This window comes from Cyclopterus lumpus, chromosome 9, assembly GCF_009769545.1.
Source record: "Cyclopterus lumpus isolate fCycLum1 chromosome 9, fCycLum1.pri, whole genome shotgun sequence".
Taxonomy (NCBI): Eukaryota; Metazoa; Chordata; class Actinopteri; order Perciformes; family Cyclopteridae; genus Cyclopterus; species Cyclopterus lumpus.
The window spans coordinates 8,604,717-8,627,153 of record NC_046974.1 but is presented as its reverse complement, the minus strand read 5'-3'; the positions used below and the strand labels follow the sequence as shown (position 1 = coordinate 8,627,153).

At 39.1% G+C, this 22,437-nt stretch overlaps 1 protein-coding gene across 1 annotated transcript; it reads right to left on the bottom strand.

Moving 5' to 3' along the window:
• Nucleotides 1-513: 513 nt before the first annotated feature.
• On the bottom strand, nucleotides 514-5,697 carry npffr1l2 (neuropeptide FF receptor 1 like 2). The gene is made up of 3 exons (XM_034541926.1): nucleotides 5,355-5,697; nucleotides 3,215-3,314; nucleotides 514-1,519 (listed from the first exon to the last, which is right to left on the bottom strand). Exons 1-3 carry the CDS (start codon nucleotides 5,695-5,697, stop codon nucleotides 514-516), a joined length of 1,449 nt encoding a protein of 482 aa, XP_034397817.1.
• Nucleotides 5,698-22,437: the final 16,740 nt, after the last annotated feature.

Below are 22,437 nucleotides of genomic sequence, written 5' to 3'. Positions count from 1 at the left end.
ATAATGAAGGCTTACATTATTGCGGTGCTTCTTTTAATTGCACAGAAGTTCCGCCTTAGAAGGGGATTATTTTGCCTTCAGAGCAACAACAACAGGCTTTACTTACCTTCATTATCTATGTTGGAGGTTTGAGGTTCACCCAATAGGACTCTTAGCCTAAACATATTAATGTGTTAATCAGATCTGTTGATTCAACTAATTGGTTTGCCAGCTGCCTGACATGTTGGGCCAGGCATGAATGAGAAAATATATTCAAAATATAAAGTAACCCAAAGGTACATGGTGCTACTTCTTGTCGCGTCATGTGTGTTGTTCCTGATTGGCAGAGCATGAGCATCAAGAATTTAAAGTGTTTACAGTAAAGTTGAGGCCCTGCCTAGAACTAGGATTGCAATATGTGACCTACTCTCAAACAGTTGCCACATTTAACATCAGATAATTGTCTCTTCCGTGTGACTACAAACTAACATACTATGGCTTTGTTTATTCATTTCTGGTTAATTTTGTGAACACTCAGTTATCCCACGCCTGACACACTGAGGCTGCCAGTGAATTAACCTTATCTGACTCCTCACATTTACTGCCTTTCTTATGTGCAGCTGTCATTTCTAACCCTTGCTCTGAAAGACTCTTTGAGTGGACCACCACACACTCCACCCTTACACTTCTATTCACCTCTGCTGTTTCTGCTGTCTCGTTAACATTATGGACTCGATTTCTCAGCCCAATGACAAGATGGTTGTGATTGTTCGTGGCATCTCTGAAGTCAGTACCTCCACAAGGTACTTGCTTGGACCTATCTTTCCTGCCCCTCCTGGCCACCCGTTTCCACTGCTCGCACTGGGCAAGGTCACAGAAGGGCCTGGACTTGCACACTGCCTGGAAGCCCCTTTTAAAGTTCTCATTGTAGTAGCCATAAATGATGGGGTTAATGCTGGAGTTAGAGAATGCCAGCCAGTGGGCGAAGGGAAAGATGTAGCTGGTCAGGAGGTCCAGCTGATTCCTGTTCAAGCCTGCGTAGTCAGTCATCAGCATGAGAGTCCAGAGTGGCAGCCAGGACAGCATGAAAAGCAAAGCCACCAGGATGAGCATCTTTATCACCTTGACCTTTTTCTGGGAAATCATTGGCTGACCTGCCCTTCTACGCCCAACCTGGACTGTGACGTCGGCCAGCTGGGGCTCTCTGTTTGCAACCACAGAAGAACACAGTTTACCTCCAATACCTCCGTACATCAGCGTGATGACGGTGAGCGGCACCAGGTAGATGTGAGCGAACAGAACCGCTGTGTAGACCTTTCTCATCTGAGGGTTGGCAAAGTTTTCATAGCAGCTGTACAGGGGGAATGTCTGGTTGAAGTCATCATTGTACACCATTGAGTGGAAAGGAACTTTATCCACAGTCAATGCTATAGCCGCAGGACACATGATCCCCACTGCTAGCACCCAGATCAACACAATGGCTGCCTTGGCAACAAGTATGGTGGGCTTGGGTTGTAGAGGATAAACTATACAGCGAAACCTGTAGTGAATAAGTAAGAAGGAGCGTTCCAACAAATTAGTTATATATCTAGATATAAACAAAAGAAGAACATCTAACATATAACGAGAGCTTTAATTAAGCGTACTTGTGCTGAATACAAATTAATTTTTCAATTATTCTTTACATGAATCATTGAGTCTTCAAAATCATGACAACCACAAATCGCAAAGTAACAGAGCAAAAACACATGTTTTAAAAATTGAAATTCTGTTTAGCCACTAGTCCCAATTTTTATTTTTTTAAAGTTTAAAAGTAAAGCAAGCAAATACTTGATTTGTAAGAAGCAGCAAATGTTTGGTATTTTGAGCCATCTTAGGGTTATGCTCTTTGGGAATGTTCAACTGCAATATCCCAACAACTATTTCATACATTGACCTGAAATTTTTGACAGACATTCATGGTCGCCGTAGGACGCAGACTTTTTTTTTTTTTTGGTAGCCTTCTGTAGGCTATGTATATTTTTCCTATGTAGTTTTGATGACCACACCTAATCAAACTGCGACTGATAACTGAAAGTAATACACCAATGGGTACTTAATATACTAGCTACACGTTAGCATGTTGAGCGTGTTCGCATCCTGTATGTTAGCATTAAGCTCAAAGCACTGCTGTGCCTTAATGCAGCTTCACAGAGCCACATGCACGGCTCTCGTCATGTCATAAATGACAAATCAATCAAACCTGTCATTGATTAATTATCAATTTAAGAATTGTCTTTTGTCATAGTTATAGCATCAATTATAACAGATATTTGATATCAAAGCACATAAACTGGTCACATGACATATCGAAGGATTCCTATTTCACCAAGACAGTCAGCTCTGTTAAATCTAAACTTCATCCCACAAATCTAACCTTCATCCCACTGCTCAAAACAATAAATAATGATGTCCAAAGCTGAATGTGTGTGTGTGTGCGTCAGTGACTGTGTTAGTCCATGTGTCCCTGACAGAGTGAGTGAGGGTGCGCCTCTGTCTTTATATAATCTCTCATTCTGCTAGTGAGTCACTACTTATAACACATCTGACTGCTGTAGCCAGAGACAGAGTACACACTTTACTATTCTTGTTGGTGAGCTCGCAGCTAACAGCCAATGAAATTTACCTGTAGACAAATTGATGAGTACACCGCTGCCACGTGGGAAGACAGCAAATATGAAATGTCTTTTACGACAACTTCAAGCTGATTGCCTGCATACATTGCCACTGGTTTTAGAATTTAAAAGGAGTGTCCTAGTGTCTGTACAGGGATTGTTGCTGTTATTGATCATACAATACAGTAATGGTTGTTACGGACACACCTGGTGGAGATCTGCATTCTACTGAGTTCACCTTTCTAGTTAGTATTGTTTTATCATATACGTATGACACCTCACCTATATCGCCACTGTTTCTTCTTTTTTGATTTAGGTATTGATTTAATTTACCTATCAACATTATTATTATTTATTTATTTATTTATCTCTCCTCCGAGCACATACTTGCACAGTCCTCTGGACTCGACATATATAAATAGACAACACACTCACACTCTACTCTTTTTTTGTATGCACAAAAAGACATATAATACTCCCACTAACAAAATCAACAAAAAGTCTGGACCATTTGTTTGTCTTGCGTTCTAGGTAGCTTATACAGATGGGGGAAAAGGCATCAAAGTACAGCACACACTAACCTTTCAACAGATATGGCCACAAGAGTGAAGACTGATGCGGAAACAGACATTCCCTGCACAAAGCCGCTCATCTTGCACACAGTGTTGGAAAAGGGCCAACCTGTTGAAGAAATTACAATCAGAGTCCTCTAGCTAGTCCTCAGTGGTAACATCATTATCAATCTCAGAGGGTTTTTAGAAATCGAGAATCACTAGTTCACAGATTGCATAGCCTTTTACCGAATGACCTTAATGTGGCAGGAAGCCATTCAGAGGCACCTCTACAGATATGCTTGCAAATGTAAAAGCAGAGAAGACACAAAGGGAAATGTAACAGGAGGTCCCTTCACACCTCGCTTCCTTTCATTTGTCCGTTTTATCATCCTTGCCACAGCAGAAAGGAAGGCTTCAAACACACCTTACAGAGTGAATGTATCCTGCCGTTCTATTTTCCGTGGAAAGGGAAATTGCTTAATTGAGCATATTTGATGATGATGTTGACTCAGTCAGACACATTTAAATTGGCCTTACATTTGTTGTTGTGCTGCGTTCTTTGTATATTTTAGAGCTGCTCATCTGATCTACTTCATACATTATTGGTGTGTTGCTACTAGGGACCCAAGGGATTGCTTCGTTGATGCAATTTTGACATGCAACACTGTCAGTATTAATAAACTTTGAATGAACAAGTGAACAGAAGAGTGCTCTGTGTAACGGATGGAACAGAGCTTCAGGGCTCCACAGTACAGCATGTTGTGGGCAAAAGACAGCACAGTTTGGCTACTGGATGCTGGACTTTGCAATTTCTCTTTGCATGTGTACATATACACATGCAAACAACTGCGGTCGTGGTGGTTTGGCTTCACGGCCACTTTACTGCTCACCCTTCTCTCTGATTTTATTTTTGTACTTCAGTAAGTGGTTCACATTCACTTCTGATAAATGCTTTTATATTCATCTTTAAATTGGTACATATTAACTGCTTTCGGCATTTGATTCAAATCCATCGTATTATGCTAATCACTACAATTTAAGGTTTTCTGACTGTTACTCCTATTTATCGTATTCATTGAACTTCTATATTCTACACATTGGTAGCTGTGTTGTAATGAAGCTCCTGGATGGCACTAATTTCACAAATTGACCATGATGCTGGATATGGGCTATTGGCATAAAAGGTGGTCAGCGGTATCCAGCTTCTTGTGGTCAAGTAGGATATGATATTGTAACTGCTCAGGTTCCTATGGGGAAAGCAGTTATGGAGGGGCATTTTGAGCATCATAATGAAGGAAATGAGGGAATGAAGGGCCTTTGTGTTGTGACTTAAAAAGCAGCACGGTGGTAAACAGGCAATGTAGCAAGCTGCTGTCCTAGGATGCTAGCTAGCAGCAGCTTGCAAAGACAAAGGCTGTGGAAAGATGCCAGCTGCAGCTATAATGTATTACAATAGGGTGCTCTGTGATTTAATGTTTTTTTTTGTCTGTATAAACTGTTCTCGACCCACGTTTTGTTTTGTGCACTTATAAACCTCTCAGTACTACATTCAGCTCTTTAGAGCTGGAGTTAACAGGAGGCGGAGTCTCTACCACCAGGGTGTTCACAGGTGTTCTGTATCCAGTGATTGGGATTCGTTTGTTTCTACACCTGCCATTCCAGCTGAACCCTGAATGCTCTGAGGAAGGTCCTATAGACCAAAAGCTAAAAATATCTTCTCTGCATGGATTTAAGTTTGCGGATATCTATTCTACCAGTTTGAACTGTTTGATACTTTCTGCACCGTATTTAAGATAAAGTCGAGTGAGACGGTGGTTATCTTGCATAAATATACCTAAATGAAAAGCTTTTGAGAACTTTTTCCCCCCTTCTTTATGCCCCTTCTAGGGCTATGCATAATGCTTACAGGGAGGTTGCGCAGCAGTAGTATAGCAACCTTCTTACTGTCAATCTGCTGTATATCACAAAGTGAATGAAAGAATGTATTAGGTATAAATCCAGCTTTTGGCAAGACATATAAACAATAAAGAAGGGCTACATTTTCACTCTATTTAAGTAGAAGAGCTCAAAAAGACAGAGCAGGACTAGTTTTATGACAGAGGACTGATTATATTCTGTTTCTAGAGATAGTGGCGGAGACAGTAGTGGATTTTGAACAGGGAATTACCAGTGATGAGGTTGTCCACCAGTGTTGTAGGGATGCAGAAGATGCCCACCAATAGGTCACTGATGGCCAGGTTGAGGATGAAGAGATTGGTGATTGTACGCATACGACGGTTTTCCAGTACGATCAGACACACTAGGATGTTTCCCACCATACACAGCAGGAAGATGAAGAAGTAGGCCAGGATGTAGCTGGCAGCCACATACAGAGAGTGCTGATAATAGGGGAAAAAGGTCATGTTGGTGTCATTTGCGGAGCCATTTAGGCTGATGTTTAGAATTGCTGCTGTGTTGGCTGATCCCTCCAACTCCATCCCCTCCTCGCCCATGTTGCCCAGGATCTCCATTCTTCAGAAGAACCAACACTGCAGAGAAAATGAAATAGTGACAATAAGAGATCAGTTAGAACTATGATTGGAATGAATAGTTAAAACCACCTGATTACACCAAGAATACGCAGTTTTGGATTCATTACTGTTTAAGCGGCAATACATTTTGCCCAGAATTTTGTGATCAATGGACATAATACCTTAAATTGTGTTTTGTAGTAAATGTTTTGCCACTGTACAAAACTTATTGAGCAACACATCAGGTATATACAGCATAAATATATATATATATATATATATATATATATGTCATCACTTTCTTAAGGAGTGTTCATAATAAGACTATCAGAAATACTTTCTTTCACAATTGTAATATGCACTCAAGTTCAAATAACTGATTTTATGTATCACAATAAAGGTGCGTTCGGGGATTTGAAACTCTTCTTCCTAATTACTTTATTGCATCACCCTAATATATATTGTGATTTGTTTGTGATGCCAGCAACCTTCCAATCTCTAAACCTCACCGTAAAAATATATTAAAAGCCAGGGTTATTAACAATAAGTGCTTGGTGTTTGTGTCCGCGACGCTGCCATATTGCAATGCCGAATGCACTGCAGCGGTCAGAGCTGCCCCACATGCGCGATGACATATAATTGAAAAGTTAAAGCGAAACAGTTTTTAGAGGGATAGAGTGAACCTTATGTCAAATCAACAAGATTAAAGGCTGTATGACACCACTCAGCTTCATAGTCAATGTTGCATCCTCTACGAGGAAACTTGACAGCCCCAAAGCCAATCAATATACAGTACCTGAGTTTGGACTCGTGTTTGGTTTAAGTAAAGTGGACAGCTACTGTGCTTGCTGCTTCATGATTATGATCAGCACTTCTGTGGTAAGTAATTCAAGTTTTAAGGACTCTTGTTTTTTCCAATACATTGGAGGCCACAGGGACATTTTAGCATCTATATTAAATTCTTAGATTTACAAGATGTAATGCCCTTAATGTTAAACCTTTTTCTTGAGTGGGGATGGTTAAAGGTATGCTTTTTGTTTGTGAAGTGGCCTTGTTAAGAGTTCCCATACCTGTAATCGCCATATGAGATCTGGCTGAAAAGAGAACGTGTGATGGGGATTTAGGATCATTATGAATCCAGGTTCCTTAGACATTCAGTTTGAGACATTTTGTCAAAGTGTGTACGAGGCACTAAAGGACCTGCTAGATCCTTGACAACCCTCATGGAGTAAGTCCACCAACCCATATGGAGAGCAAACGCACAATGAGAATGTGTAATTATAATAACATCAGATTTGAAGAAATGTATTCTAATTATATATATATATATATACTGTATATATATCATTTCTTATGTCGGCATGGTAGGACATACACAAAACAGTGGTAGTGCCAGGCTTAATGGGGATGTACAACTGGGTATTATCCATGTAGCAATGAAAAATGTCAACAAATGATGTGTCCCAGAGGTAACAGGAAGGGACCCAATATAGACCCCTGGGGGACCCCACAAAAGAGAGGAGCAGAGGAGGAGGAGGCATCTCCAAGCATTACAGAAAAGGACCTGATCAACAGATAAGACATCAACCAATCCAGCGGCACATCACTGATGCCAACATAGTTCTTCAGATGGCTGATAAAGACATGTTGGTCCAATGTGTACAGGCCCGCATGGCTGCATGCAGAAGGTCATTTGTGATCTTGAAAGGAGCAGTTTCAGTGGTGTGAAGAGAACAAAGACCAGACGGACATTTCTCAAATATTTCATTGTTATTCATAAAAGAAATCAATTGAGTGGAAACAGTCTTTTCTAAAGTCTTTGATATAAATGGTAGCTTGGAGATGGGTCTAAAATTACTTAAGACTGAGGGATCAAAAGAGGGCTTCTTTGAAAAGGACAGAAGCATGTGCAACATTTGTGGGGAAAATCACATTTGACTGAGAGCAGTTAATAATGTCTAAAATATAGGATAGACGTTCACTTTTCCCAATATGGCTGCTTGACGGATTTATCCATGCGTGTTTTGGTGTTCTAATGTTTTCTTCATTCTTCCGACAAGTGCTTAATGTCCCTTACTCCCGTAACTGTCCATGCTGGATGTGTCCCCGTTGATTTTACCAGGTCGGGTCTTCTTGGAAAAGAAGAAAATTCTCAAGGAGAAATCAGTCAAATGTCCAAAATTTCTTATTCAGCATAAGTAGTATATTTAATTAGAGTAGTTTCTTGTTCAAAATCGGGTGGCAGACCCTTGACGAGCCGAGCTGCCAGTAGCGTTTGCTCAGCTTGTGTCTGTGATAACATAAAAGCCAGACCTTTGATGAGTGAACTTCTTGATCCAATTAAAATATGGAGCTAAAAAAACGACCACTAAAAAGTGTATCGTAAAAATGTGGCTAAAAACTGTCTAAGAAGTAAATCAGCTTCAGTTGAAACACAACTCATGCATTAAGCGGATATGACATTCTCATCAAAGTCACAAGCCTTAATCAAAATACAATGCATGTGACTGCATTGTCTTAAAATCTACTGGTGCCTTTGCAAATGGAGGGATTGTCCTTATAGCCTCTTTAGTTCTTTGAAAGCACTGGTGCAACATCTCTACAGTGTCAGATGGACAGTGCATAAACATATTGCACTATGTGCTTGTTAAAATTCAAAGTGGTAGCTCACATGGGTTTCCCTAAAGGCATGAAGCTTAGGTAGACTAATTACAGCTCTCCCTGAGGAAGTTAGAAATGTCAAACGCAGGAGGAGAAAGACAAGCATGACATTACTGTGGCATCCGATATATATAGTGTAACATATTTTGAAAAATATCAGGTTGTCATTTGTTTAGTTAAGCAATTTAAACGACTCAAAGTTAAGGTTTAGTCCTCAATTTCTTAAAGCTTGTTATGTTACTTAGATAAATATAATAATAAGTCAATGAGTCTTAATTGTCCTTAATTATTAATTATTTTTAGAAGATCTTGGTACACCACATATACATGGGCAAAGACCAAAACCTAAAGTAACATTATACGTTCGCTGAGCTTTATACAGTATTTCCCGAGTTATCAACAATCATGTATCATGTCACCAGGAAGGAGGCAAAACAATGTTGTCTAACCCTTTGACCAGACTACCATGGGAGTCGGGGAACATCTACAAGGTTTTTCCTCTTATTTTAACCAGCAGCCAGAGCAAAGCCTCCTAACATAAAGCATGCCAAGGGTGAAATACTTTAAAAAGGCCTTTGAGGTTTAAAACCATGAAAACACATTAGTTCCACAACAGGTAAAACTCTGAAAATAGCATGAGTCAAAGTCAATGGTGTAAGTCCGTTCAAAGGGATAACCGCTGGACATCATGGCAGCTTCTCAAAGCTAATGCCTGGCTAATAGGCCTGGGCAAAGGCTGGAGGCTATTGCAAACTGGTCACTGCAGTCAGCACTGGGCGTGAAGTCTTGTTTCTGGTAGGCTGCAACATGGACAGGCACTGGGTTACGTGTGCCCGCAGTGGACATGCATTGTTAACAACTGGGCAACTTTCTTTCTGAATCTGAGTGATATCATTAAATTGTGATAAAAAGATAGAAAGATTGAGGCTGTCACCTTCAGTCCAAAATGTATTATGAAGACTTTCAGCTGCTCTCCTTTAGTTTATTTCTTTTATAATATGAGAATAATTCTTAACAATAGCAGCTCTTTTGCCTGAGTGACGCATGTTCCAGTGGAAGAGAAAAGGCTGAGCTAAGGCTCGTTATTTTTATATCACAATTCGTGTTGAAGTATGTTGTCAGTTGATCAGTAAGCAAAAAATGGAAAAAGAAATCCATAAGAGTGGAGGCAATGTCAGACTGAAGATGGAAGTGTAAGAAGTTAACAATGCTACATATAGATAGCGAGGATGTGCTCACTCTCACACTTATTATGTTTACATCGGGTCCGATCACGGCAATCAAGAGAGATGGGCGTTCAACGTTGTGCTGATTGTGTAAAGGCAGTTCACACAGAAATAGCAATAATACCTCTAATGTCATGCACACCAAATTTAATTTGTGAATGTTACCTGTTTTTCCCTCAAACTGAACAGTAGACAGACGGACAGTGGTGACGATGTCTTGTTGAGACACAGTAAACCAATAGAGCTGCTGAACCTGATTAAATGTCAGCAGTCACTTGACACCGTCTTGTGACAGAGAGCCATCTGAGTTGGTATCTTCCACATCTTTCAAATCGCATTATGTCCTGAAAAATCAACTGTGAAATATGCATACATGTGAAGTATCCCTCTGTGCATTACATATCAACACATATGCAACAATGTGTGTTTACATGCTCAAGAATACTGTTTGCAATAAAACAAAGACGCCTTCTTGTAACCTCATTGACATAAACACATAGCTGTCATAACTAAATACGCAAGTCCTTGAAACACTTGCACCTCACTTTTAAAAAGGTGCAAGGGTGTCAAAAAACTGCCATAAAATACGTCAAGATTGGCTTTCCATTTTAACCGAGTTAAATCATTTAACCAACATCAGTCCTGAAGTCTATCAATCAACCTGTAAATGTATGTCAATGCAAAGTGCCTTATGAATGTTGATGTATAGAAATGAGCCTGCTGATCAATAGGTCTTTAAGGTGAATCACGGCAGCTATACGCGAGGAAGAACACTCGTTCACTCCTATTTCTGACATGTATGCAGTGCCAGAGTAGCTACCGTATTATTTATGTTTACAGCATTCAAATCGATTGCTTCCATAATGATCGCGAAAATCAGTGGTATCCGCCACTCATTAAAAGAAACGAAAAACACACAATTATGGTATTATAATTAGGACTGATAATGATGAGATGGAGCGATTGTGCGAGAGCTGTCACTGGCTTTATTTACACACTTTGCTAATAATACACAATCCTTATGTGCAGGTGGTGATGAGAAGGTGTGTGACAGCCACCGTCTTTACTTAGATCAGGACTTTTGTATGGGAAGTGGCATAAGCCTCCTTCAGACCCCATTTTGTGTGTACGCAGCGGTTTTAAATGAGACCCATGACCAAATTGATCACACATTTTCAGAAAATGTTAACCCTTTAAATATCATTTAATATGTTTACATTATGCCAATATTTTTTTATGAGAAAACAAAAACATCAAAAAGGAATTATTTTCTTGTTTGAATGCTGGGAGAATTTATAAATTGTATTCACAGTCAAGGATTTGTCAATGCTCAGCAACATCCAATCGGGTGCAAGAAGAGATCATGTCTCAGTGAAGGAGAGTGCCCTCAATCATGTACTGTCGAACCTCCATGACATCTTTCTGTATTTAATAAATGTATGCACCAGCAACTACCGGCAATCATGCAAGAGAGTTATACTATGTGTTTAGCTTATAATAAAAGAAAAAACTGAACCGTCTTGTCTTTGCTGATTATTTAGTTTCTAATGAAATGTTGAAGAAGTGCACAAACAATGATGACATCCTTTTCCCACAACACCAGTCTTTACAGGAAGGCTGAATGCACTCACAACCTCTACAGTGTCACTTTTCATGGCATGCAAAGGCTGACCTGCTTTATATTCAATTAAATTAAATTCAGTTCATTTTGTATAGCCCAATATCACAAATTACAAATTTGCCTCAGAGGGCTTTACAATCTGTACACATACGACACCCCTGTCCCAGGACCTCACATCGGATCAGGGAAAACTCTGAAAATAAACTGAAAAAACCCTTTCACAGGGAAAAAGGGAAGATGGATGGACAGATGCAATATATATATATATATATATATATATATATATATATATATATATATAAAAATAGGACAACACTGTTCCTACAGACAGCTTAAAGTCAACTGACTTTTCTCATAGTCATTGTTTTATTTCAAATCCAATATGCTCGGGAGCAAAGATAAAACACCACCAATTCTTATGGACTGCACTAGATAATATGCATTACACTGCATGCTGATACATCATCATCATCATCATCATCACCATCATCACCATCATCACCATCATCACCATTTTCTCACTTATTGATATCGAGGAACTGAAGCTTACTTAATAAAGCATTGTCCTAAATGAAGGGAAAATAGCATTTACACAGCCTGAAACCTAAAACCAATACGTTTTGTTTTAAGAATTAAGATTATATATAATCTCATTGCATATATATATGACTTTTTCATATATATAACAGAACAGAGAGACTATATATAACAGAACATGTGTGTGTGTACATAGATTTTTTTAACTCACTTATAAAATCGCACACAAAAACAAATAGAGCTGTATGAGAAAACACACAGCAGACATTTTATTGTGTTCCTAATAGTTTTTGTCGTATTTTTTTTCGCTCTTTCTGTTTAGTTTTGTAGAAACAAAAGTCCACAGGTTCAACAGAAAGCTGCAGAAATGCAAATGTTCAGAAAGTTCAAGCTCGTCGTTATTTTGACTGTCGCGAGCCTATCGAGGTGTCTGTGTGGCTGTGGTATGAGCTCCATGAGGTCAACGTCCTGTGGATGACTGAATAAACCAGTCTGGTTCCTGCGACGCAAGAATGCGTAACCCTCAAAATGACCTACCTTTTAAGGGTGCTGTCGGATGCTCTCCGAGCTCGCAGTTGTCAGTTGAAAACCCCCTAAATAAACAGACGATCAACGCGGCGTTGTGCGTTTTCCACCGCTTTTCAGAGTTTCAACAATAACACCAAGGATGTAGTTTAAAGAGATGTACAGCTCGAGGTTCATCCAGCGTCCAGAGTCAGACCGAGGATCTGCTGCCACGGAGACTGGCTCCGCGGGGGGGGGGGGGATTAACATGATCAATTCCGACTTTCCTTAAGGCAACAGCTGGTAAGGTTGAGTGGCATCTTTAACCAATACTCAGTTCTTCTACATGACTGAATCATTGTTTTTAAAAACATGTATAGAATTAATAAAAGCAAATTAATTCAGAATATAGGATTATTTATGATTAAGATATAACTAAATATTGTTTGTAGACCAGCAATACATCTACAACAACAAAGTCACTATATTAAGTCATTCATATTTCACTAAACAAATGTCAAATAAGGGTTAACATAAGCTAGGGAACAGCTAGGGTTAACATAAGATCAATACAATAAATAAAAAAGAACACAGATATCAGTCAATGAGTCACTCCTCTTGTGTGTGTGTGTGTGTGTGTGTGTGTGTGTGTGTGTGTGTGTGTGTGTGTGTGTGTGTGTGTGTGTGTGCGCGTGTGTACCTTTGCGGAAGACAACCTGTCCCCTATGAAGATATAAATGCCTTTTTCACAGCTCAGGAAAACTTATATGAAAACCAAATGTATGTATTTGTAAACCCATTTTTTCCATTTCAGTTATTTATAGTCACATGTATAGAGCAAAACATACAATTATAACAAAACAATGGCACACCAAAAGTTCCCCTTTTGTGTTTATTTTAAATGCCCGTTTCTCCCACTGTAAAGGTGTAAATGTGGGCCTATAAATAATAATGTAAATAAAGTGTTTTCGTTTCCACAATGCCTTAATTCTTTCATTTATTAAACAATCACAGTGAGTCTTTTTACATTTCCACCTTAAATATGAGGCAGTTGAAGATAAATTAAAACAATGTATAGAAACAATTTAAGACAATTAAGATGATTATAAAGTATGAGGGCTAAAAGGTGCAAAATAAGTCATTCATAAAACAATTTAAGAGCGTCAGCGATAAAAGAGAGTTAATGCGTTTTGGTTCAACCCGTGGCCACAAAAGGTTCCCAGTGCCTATGAAGTGAGTGGATGGTTGAGGCAGAAGGCAGGAAACCATCCAGGGGATGGACTGTCTTTGAGTATGTTGGTGAGGTTGTGCAGGTTCGCCTCATTACACCTCCAACTCAATGATAAAAGAGAAGAAGATTGAAAGCTAAGGATCCTGCTGCATCGTTGTAGTACCCTCTCCAGCTCCTCGGAACGCCCTTTGGTCTGCACCCCTCCAAACTAGGCCGGTAAATTCAAGGATCAAATGAATGAAGGTTTGGTATATTTGTTTTAGAAATTCACAAGAGACCAGCTCTCTTGACAACATCTAGGTAATGGATTGGCCGTGGCTTTTTGAGCATATTTTTTCTGTGGAATGTTTTTATTATTTTGCTGCGTTTCTTCAACGTGGAAACACCATTCAAACATCAAAACGTTCAGCTCCATAAGGACAAGAAAATAGTATAATTGATATAACGTGCTGAGATGCTCACATTTTTGACTTTTTACTAAATTATTATTATAAGTACTAAATTATTACTAAATAACAAAGTAACAAAAGTAACACAAAAATCATCAGAGTTGCGGCTTTCATCTGTTCTGGGAAACAGGGGGATTGAGATGTTTACCTTAGATTAGAGGACCTGTCACTTAGCAGTTACTGTCACCACAGCAACCCCTGATTGCTGCTAGACAGACACAGCTGATTGAGAAGAGTTAATTGGGGCAGTTTGTCACATGCAGAGACACACAGGCTCACACACTATGGACTTTTTCAAAGTCCATTAAACCATGAACTGAATTGTGCTCTTGGGGAGAATGTTCCTGCTAGTCATCCTTGTGAGAAGGAACTTGCACGTCTTGGATGAACTTGTAGAACGCTGTTGACACTTTGAGAAGATGTATGATGCGCAATATCTCCAGCACGCTTTAGTGCAGCGTGATATAGGCTATGACCGAAAACAATAGTCCAATAGATTCAATTAAATTAAATTCAATTTCAATTCAATTTCAATTCAATTCAGTTTATTTTGTACAGCCCAATATCACAAATTACAAATTTGCCTCTTTTCAAGAGGCTTTTCAATCTGTACACATACGACGTCCCTGTCCCAGGACCTCACATCGGATCAGGAAAAACTCCCCAAAAATAACCTTTCACAGGGAAAAAAGGGAAGAAACCTTCAGGAGAGCAACAGAGGAGGATCCCTCTCCCCGGATGGACAGAAGCAATAGATGTCATGTGTACAGAATGAACAGCATTTACAAAGTTACATAAACACATTACATGAATATGACAATGTATGAATGGAACTCCAATCCATGAAACAGAAGGAGGTAGAGAGGAGGGGGGGCGGGGCGATCAGCAGGGCCAACGCGGGAGGCCGGTTCACCAGGCATCAGACACCTCCAGGTCCAATGGACCCTATGAGACGTGAAGTCACAACGACTCCGGGGAGGAAGCAGAGTTAATAAGGTGCAATGGAGAGATGTAAATGTATCCATAAGGAGAGAGAGAAGAGGAGAGAGGTGCTCAGTGTATCCTAAAACATCCCCCAGCAGCCTATAAGCCTATAGCAGCATATCAAGGGGCTCGACCAGGGCAAACCTGATTCAGCCCTAACTATAAGCACTATCAAACAGGAAAGTCTTAAGTCTATTCTTAAATGATGTGACTGTCTGCCTCCCGGACTGAAAGTGGAAGCTGGTTCCATAAAAGAGGAGCTTGATTACTGAAGGCTCTTGCTCCCATCCTACTTTTTAGGACTCTAGGAACCACAAGTAGCCCCGCATTTAGTGAGCGCAGCTCTCTAGTGGGGTAGTATGGTACTACAAGCTCCTTAAGATATGATGGTGCATCACCAATCAAGGCTTTGTAGGTGAGGAGAAGAATTTTAAATGTGATTCTTGATTTTACAGGGAGCCAGTGCAGAGCAGCTAATACAGGAGTCATGTGATCTCTTTTCTTAGTTTTTGTGAGTACACAAAGCTGCAGCATTCTGGATCAACTGGAGGGATTTAAGAGACTTATTAGAGCAGCCTGATAATAAGGAATGCAGTAATCTAGTCTGGAAGTAACAAACGCGTGAACCAGCTTTTCTGCATCTTTTTGAGACAAGATGTGCCTGATTTTTGAAATGTTACGTAGATGAAAAAATGCAATCCTTGAGATTTGCTTAACGTGGGAGTTAAAGGACAAGTCTCGGTCAAAGATAACGCCGAGATTCTTTACAGTGGTGTTGGATGCCAGGGAAATGCCATCTACAGAAACCACATCACCAGATAATTGATCTCTGAGGTGTTCAGGGCCCAGTAAAATTTATAGTGTACACAACTGTACACTATTTTAATGTGCGTCTGTTTATAATAACGATAAAGCAACAATAGTTCCCTTTATTACTGCATCTATGGTTTGTTGTTGGAGGAGCAATTTATTTGAACAATTTATTAAACAATATTACTTGTGAATAAAATAACTAAATATAGTATTTAGTTATTTTATTCACAAGTAATATTGTTTAATTATTCTAGTTTTGCTTATTTAGGTTCGATTTTTTAATATATTAGAATAGCTTTTTCTTTTGATAGTTTTTAGTTTAGTTTAATTATTTGTTGTCATTGTCTAAATATACTTAGTCATTTGGTTGTTTGGCTCGTTAATTGTGGTTATTATACCTGTGGTTATATTTCAATCAGGAGAGAGTTGTTTTTCAAGTTTAACAATAATTTATTACAATTGCATATATTTGAATAGTGCAAAGTCTTTGGCGATTGGACTCCATCCTGAATTAGGATAAGCAAGGGCTAGTGATGCTGATATCTGCGAAGGCAGAATCACGCCCTGGAGTCCAGACACTGGTGGTGGTGAAGAAGAAGATGCTGTAACCCGATGAATGATGAGCAGGACTGATGCTGACTGGAGGAGCCTCGGGTGGAGGAGCGTCGCATCTGTTTGAGCTGAAATGACAACTCACAGCAGCAGAGAGGAGAACCTATTTTAAAAGTTTGCCAATAACGCTGTGGCTTACAGAACTTGGCTTACAGAACTTGGCTTACAGAACTTGGCTTACAGAACTGCTCCGCATCCGATTGGTTCATTCATCGTACACGTCCCCAATCAGTAATCGCTGCACTTGGGTAGGCCTATGTTTTTTTTTAACAGAGCAGCATTACGAGTTCCTTTGTTCTTTGTCCGTTTGCTTGTTTTGTTTAGTTAAATAAATTATCAGAAAAACAGAATCCTGAATGGACAATGCATTCTTTTGGCTGCGTGAACCACAAACCCAGTGTGCATCAGTGGCAATTTGATTTATGTTTGTTTTTGATTTATTGGACAAATGGCCACTACAGTTGTTTTCTTAAGTGAATCTAAGTACGAGAATTGGGCTGAAATAAGCGCTGAAGACTGAGAAAAACCAGGGTGAGAAGGAGGAAGAGGAGGATGTAACAATGTTTAAGGTATAAAACGTGAATATCAGGGTTCTCAATCCGACAAGCATGTTTGCGTGCTCATTCTCTGGGGGAATTGTACTGTCTACACTTTAAATGATGTCTTTTGGATCAATGTTTCTGGAAAAATAATTGGAAAGAATAACCACTCCACCTCTGGACGGAAGATCATAAAGCTCAACGGTGTTCCATAAAGATGGCCAACAGTGTTGCATTTAGAGCTCATGACATGATTTCAATGGCAATTAAGGAACATATAAAAAGTTTAAATATTCAATTTTTGTCATAAACTTTAATTTTATAAATAAATAGCACTGTTGTAACATCATCATTGCAAGCAGGATAACTGTGATACAGGCAGCACCAGGAGTCACTTGGCTCATAGCTGCGTTTAGAGTGGAGCAGATGGGTGGACTAAACTACATTGCACCTTTTGTAAAGGGTGAGGTCAGAGAGCCTCCATTGATTTTTTTGATATGATGTTCAGTTTCTCAATTTGACCAAATTTAATTTAGTTTTGACAATAATTACTTAAAAATTAAAAAATTGCTATCAAAAGTAAACTTTTTATTCGTTTTTGGATAATTAATTGAACACATTTTGTGAGCACAATATAAACTAAACCTGTGGGGTTTTTACCATAAAGATAAAGCCCCGCTAGTTCAATTAACAGACCCACACTCCAATGACCACAGATGACAGACTCGAGCTCTTGGTTTTACTTGCTGCAAGGAGAATTTTGAGCTGTGCCTCTGCACGTCTGTAAAACACTCTCGCTCGCCATTCTCCAGACAGTCCTTTTTATTGAAGCAAGTGATTATCCCACACAGAATGAGGAAACAGTTTGTCTAGTCCCTTATCAGTCTGAGATGACCCTGAGCCATGTGTGGTGCGCGGGTGTGTGAGGTATGTGGGGAGACACAAAACAAACCTAGTTTTGTGCCTGCACATTAAACCTGTTGACCTCTTGTCCTCAGGGTGAACGGTATAGAATAAGTAAAACAACAACGTATTACTCTTCTTCTGTTAGCTACAGTAATTACATTCATAGGGCGTACATTCTTTAATGCAAATTGAAAACACATGCTCTAAACTCTAACAAAACCAGAATAATTAAAGACCAATCTTAGTTGATGCACTTTAGGTTAATGCAAATGTCATCCATTCCTACAACCAGAAATGGCCATTAACGTGGAGAATTAAACATCTTATAGAGCAACATGAACCAATATGGCTCAAAATCAAGAGTTAGGCCGTGTCTACTCTGAAGAAACTGGAGTATTCTGCCACACCAGCATCAGCAGGTGGTTTTGGCTTATTGAATTGGTGGCCTGATGTCATCTGGAAGCAGTAAATTGCCTGGGAATGCTTCCAGCTAAGTAACCAATCACAGAATGTGTGTCATTCACCCACATTTACATACAAATGTGCACACACCGGACCAGGTTTTATACAAAGGAGCTAATGCATAATTAAATCTCTTTGTATTTCAGTCTAATTTCATTACTGAATCCTGTAAGACTGATTAATGCAGTTACAAAGCTATTCAGGAAATCTTTTAACACCACCGTGTTCATTAATTTACTTGCTATTCTTCCCATACTATCATAGCAGGAAAAGCAACAGCCTAGCTAATCATATTAACAATGGCTCAGTTATATTAGACGTCCCTGAAACTGGCTTACCCAAACTAAATATAGTCGTAAATAATAATAATAAATATAATAATAATACTTTGATTTATTTATAGATCTTTTTAGGATTAAGCATGGAGTTCTTTCCAGATTAAAATATTTAAAGATTAAAATAAAAACTTTAAAATAGTTATAGCCATATATACTAATTACTCATAATGATTCATAATTCATTTAAATCCCATGACTTTATTAGCTCTTTTGTGTTTCAGCAAGATTTCTGCTCATTTTCCAAAAAGTATGCACATTTAAACATAACCCATATATTTGTGTTATCTAAAAGCAGAAAACAAAGTTGTACCCTTGGAATCGAATCATAAATTAATGAGAATAAAGTTATAATAATTAAATTAAAAAATATTGCCCTATAGTGTGCTGTGCCTTAGCCTTTGCTATTGCACTGCTGATGTGGTAGCATCGCTTTCAGAGAGACAAATAAACCCGTTTGGTACTCACTGGATGAGATCAAGTTTAGAAAAGTGGCTGTATCATCAGAGGTAGACACCGAAACTAAGACTGATCAGGCATAAATATCACCATCATGTCCACACAAATGTTAACTCCACCACCTTCAATAAAAAAAGTCCCTTTAGATGAGTATCATGCCATGTGTTCTCCTCAGGATGAATTGCATTAACTCTGGTGATCTGTTTAGTTTTCAATAAAGTTTAATAATTACTTTTATTACCAAATACCTGCAAAATAAAGTAAATTCCATCAGCCTCAGTTAATACTTGGTGACACACACAGGGGACGCGGAGTCTGTGTTCCAGTTCTATAGTAATCATTTTACTGTCAAAAAAAATACTCTGAATGCATACTAGCAAATATACTCTATTGTTCCATGATACAATGCACATGGATGAGCTACAACTGCAACATATCAAAATCAATTGCAGGTGGTGATGAGACAGCTCCAGAAAGATCATGTCAATGAAAGTAATTAAGCATTTACTCAATATCACAAATTACGAATTTGCCTCAGAGGGTTTTACAATCTGTACACATACGACATCCCTGTCCCAGGACCTCACATCGGATCAGGAAAAACTCCCCAAAAATAACCTTTCACAGGGAATAAAGGGAAGAAACCTTCAGGAGAGCAACAGAGGAGGATCCTTCTCCCCGGATAGACAGAAGCCATAGATGTCATGTCCACAGAATGAACAGCATTACAGAGTTACGTAAACACATTACATGAATATGACAGAATGTATGAATGGACCTCCACAATCCATGAAACAGAAGGAGGTAGAGAGGGGGGGGGGGGGGCATCAGCAGGGGCCAAGGCAGGAGGCCGGCAATAGGTTTTAAATGTACAATACAGTATTAACCAAATACGGAAGTATTCTCCTTAAATGAGCCGGTATTTTCATCCGAAGGCAAGTTCTCTTTATACATCCATGGTAAAAAACATGTTTTTTATTCTTCTTGTGTGAGCACTTCTATGCTACAGAGCACTGGACATTATATAAATATTATATCGCTATTGAGATATAAGAGAACATACTGTCTTCGATTTGGATGTTGGAATATCATAATGTGCCATCAATTTGGTCTTTTTGTGGTTTTAATGGCGGCATTACAGTAAAGTGATGTCATTTTCTGAACTTAACAGACTCCAGCTGTTCTATAATGTACCTTCACCCACATATTATATCCACATAACTGATGAATAATTATCGAAAAAATCTCAAGACCAACTCGAACGGTTGGTCTTGGTTCCCTAATTTCCGTGACTTCTGTTTCGATCATCAGGTGATGTGGTGGTTCACTTTTTCACGGTGATCTGGGGGCTTTAGCTTCTATCTTGATCTTTTTCACCCGTTTTCAAACGCATATGGTAGCCCTCTCTGTCTGCTTCTTTCTGAAATACATTTATCTTTCTGCTCAGAAATGAAAGAACAACTACGCCAGGAGTGCAGTTAGTGAAAGGGTGGACTTCATGGCAACTCTGACAGTTTAACAAAGGAGCAGCAGGTGGCGGCGGGGCTTAAGGACATGTGAATTACAGTTTGAGGGAAACACATTTTCTCAGTCTAAGCTGTGAGGTTAGTGACTTTTGTATCAACATCTTTACAGAGACCCGGCTCCATCGTGTCATGACAGGCTAATAGCAGGAGAGCGCAGTACTCCAGCATGGTGAGAGGCGACGCACTCTGTTTTCTTTAATGAGGCTTTGTGCTCAACCATAGTCCAAATTGATAGACAGCGTTTCCTTGAGGTTGAATTGTTTATGTTAAGTTGTGAGCCACAGACATCACATTTACGAGTAGAGGCTTTCCTCTTTGATAGCGCTTACAGTTAGGGCTGTCTCAGGTTTGCCCTGGTTCAGCCCCTAGATATGCTGCTGTAGGCCTAGACTGCTGGGCGACATCTTAGGATACACTAAGCTCCTCCCTCCTCTTCTCTATTTCCTTACGTATGAATTCATTTTCCATCAAGGCAAATTACTAACTCTACTTCTTCCCCGGAGTCTTTGTGCTCTCTCGCCTCACAGGTTTCTATTGATCGTGGTTATATCTGGACCCTGGTCCTGCCCAACGCCTACTGCTGTAATTGTTGATTAGTTGCATTGCAATTAGTATTGCTGATACCATTACTGCTTTTCTAATTATTATTATTCTACTATATCCACTGCTGCTGTTATTTTTGTCATTGTCATCATTCCTACTACTCTCATTATATTAATAATTTCTTTCATATGCATACAATGTGTTGTAACTCTGTTATGTTGCCATCTATTGTACTTCTAAACATCCTGATAGAGGAATCCTCCTCTGTTGCTCTCCCAAAGGTTTCTCCCCTTTTTCTCCCTGTTAAAGAGTTTTTCCTGATCCGATGTGAAGGTCCCGGGACAGAGGATGTCGTATGTGTGCAGATTGTAAAGCCCTCTGATGCAAATTTGTAATTTGTGATTTTAGGCTATACAAAATTAATTGAATTGAACCGATTTTAAAAGAAGTAGAAGAAGTATAGTGAAATAAATAAGACAACCAGAAATATAAGGATATGCGATGAACTTTTTTTTGTATTTGCTATAGTCTTTTCCCCTGTGACTTTCTTGTCTCTTTTTTCTCTCTCTCTCTCTCTCTCTCGCTCTGTTTGTATGTGTATTATCTGTGGAGCCCTTTCCTTTACTGTCCTTTTGAACCATTGTGAGTAGGACGTCTTCCTTTGGTCTGAACTGCACTTTTCTTTAAGGTTTCAAGTCAATGTGTGACCTGTGAAAATGTCTATGTCAAACAAGAAAAGAAAAGTATAAAAGAAAAAAAAGGACCATTTACATTTCTGCACATTGTCGTTGATGTGGTTCACTAAAACTATATAGAACACGTTTGTCAACAACCTTTATTTCTATGAGTAAGACGAGACGACGAAAAGACGGCACTGACTTCATGAAACACTAACGACATGCGGTATTTGTAAAACATTATTGTGATATTAGATTTTCTCCATATTGCCCTTCCAAGTGGAAAGGGACAAGACAAAAGTTTCTCGTATTTTGTTGGCAACAATATTGCGATAACAATACTGCACAACAATATTGTATGATTGAGTATTGGAGCCTTCACAAAGGATTTACACCATGAGGTAAATTATCCTTTGTAATGTGGATCGTTATACAGCTTTTAAAACTAGAACAAAGACAACACTTGCCATATTACGATACCCAACATCAAAGAAGATATCAAGTCTCATATCAAAATGGATATATATCAATATGTTATCTCTTCCTCTCTTCATCTCTTCCTCTCTCTCTCAATCACACTCTCTGTTTCAAACACCCGTCTTGGTTTGTCTTCACATTTTGGTTGAGTAATTAAATGAGAAAGCTGAAAATGTGA

Bases quoted from the DNA above. Each gene is read 5' to 3' on its own strand.
- npffr1l2 (XM_034541926.1), bottom strand. From the start codon at position 5,697: ATGGAGATCCTGGGCAACATGGGCGAGGAGGGGATGGAGTTGGAGGGA. The intron at 3,315-5,354 runs GTAATTCCCTGT...TTTCTTCAACAG, and splicing joins GGTGGACAACCTCATCACTG to GTTGGCCCTTTTCCAACACT. The intron at 1,520-3,214 runs GTTAGTGTGTGC...TATTCACTACAG, and splicing joins GTGGCCATATCTGTTGAAAG to GTTTCGCTGTATAGTTTATC.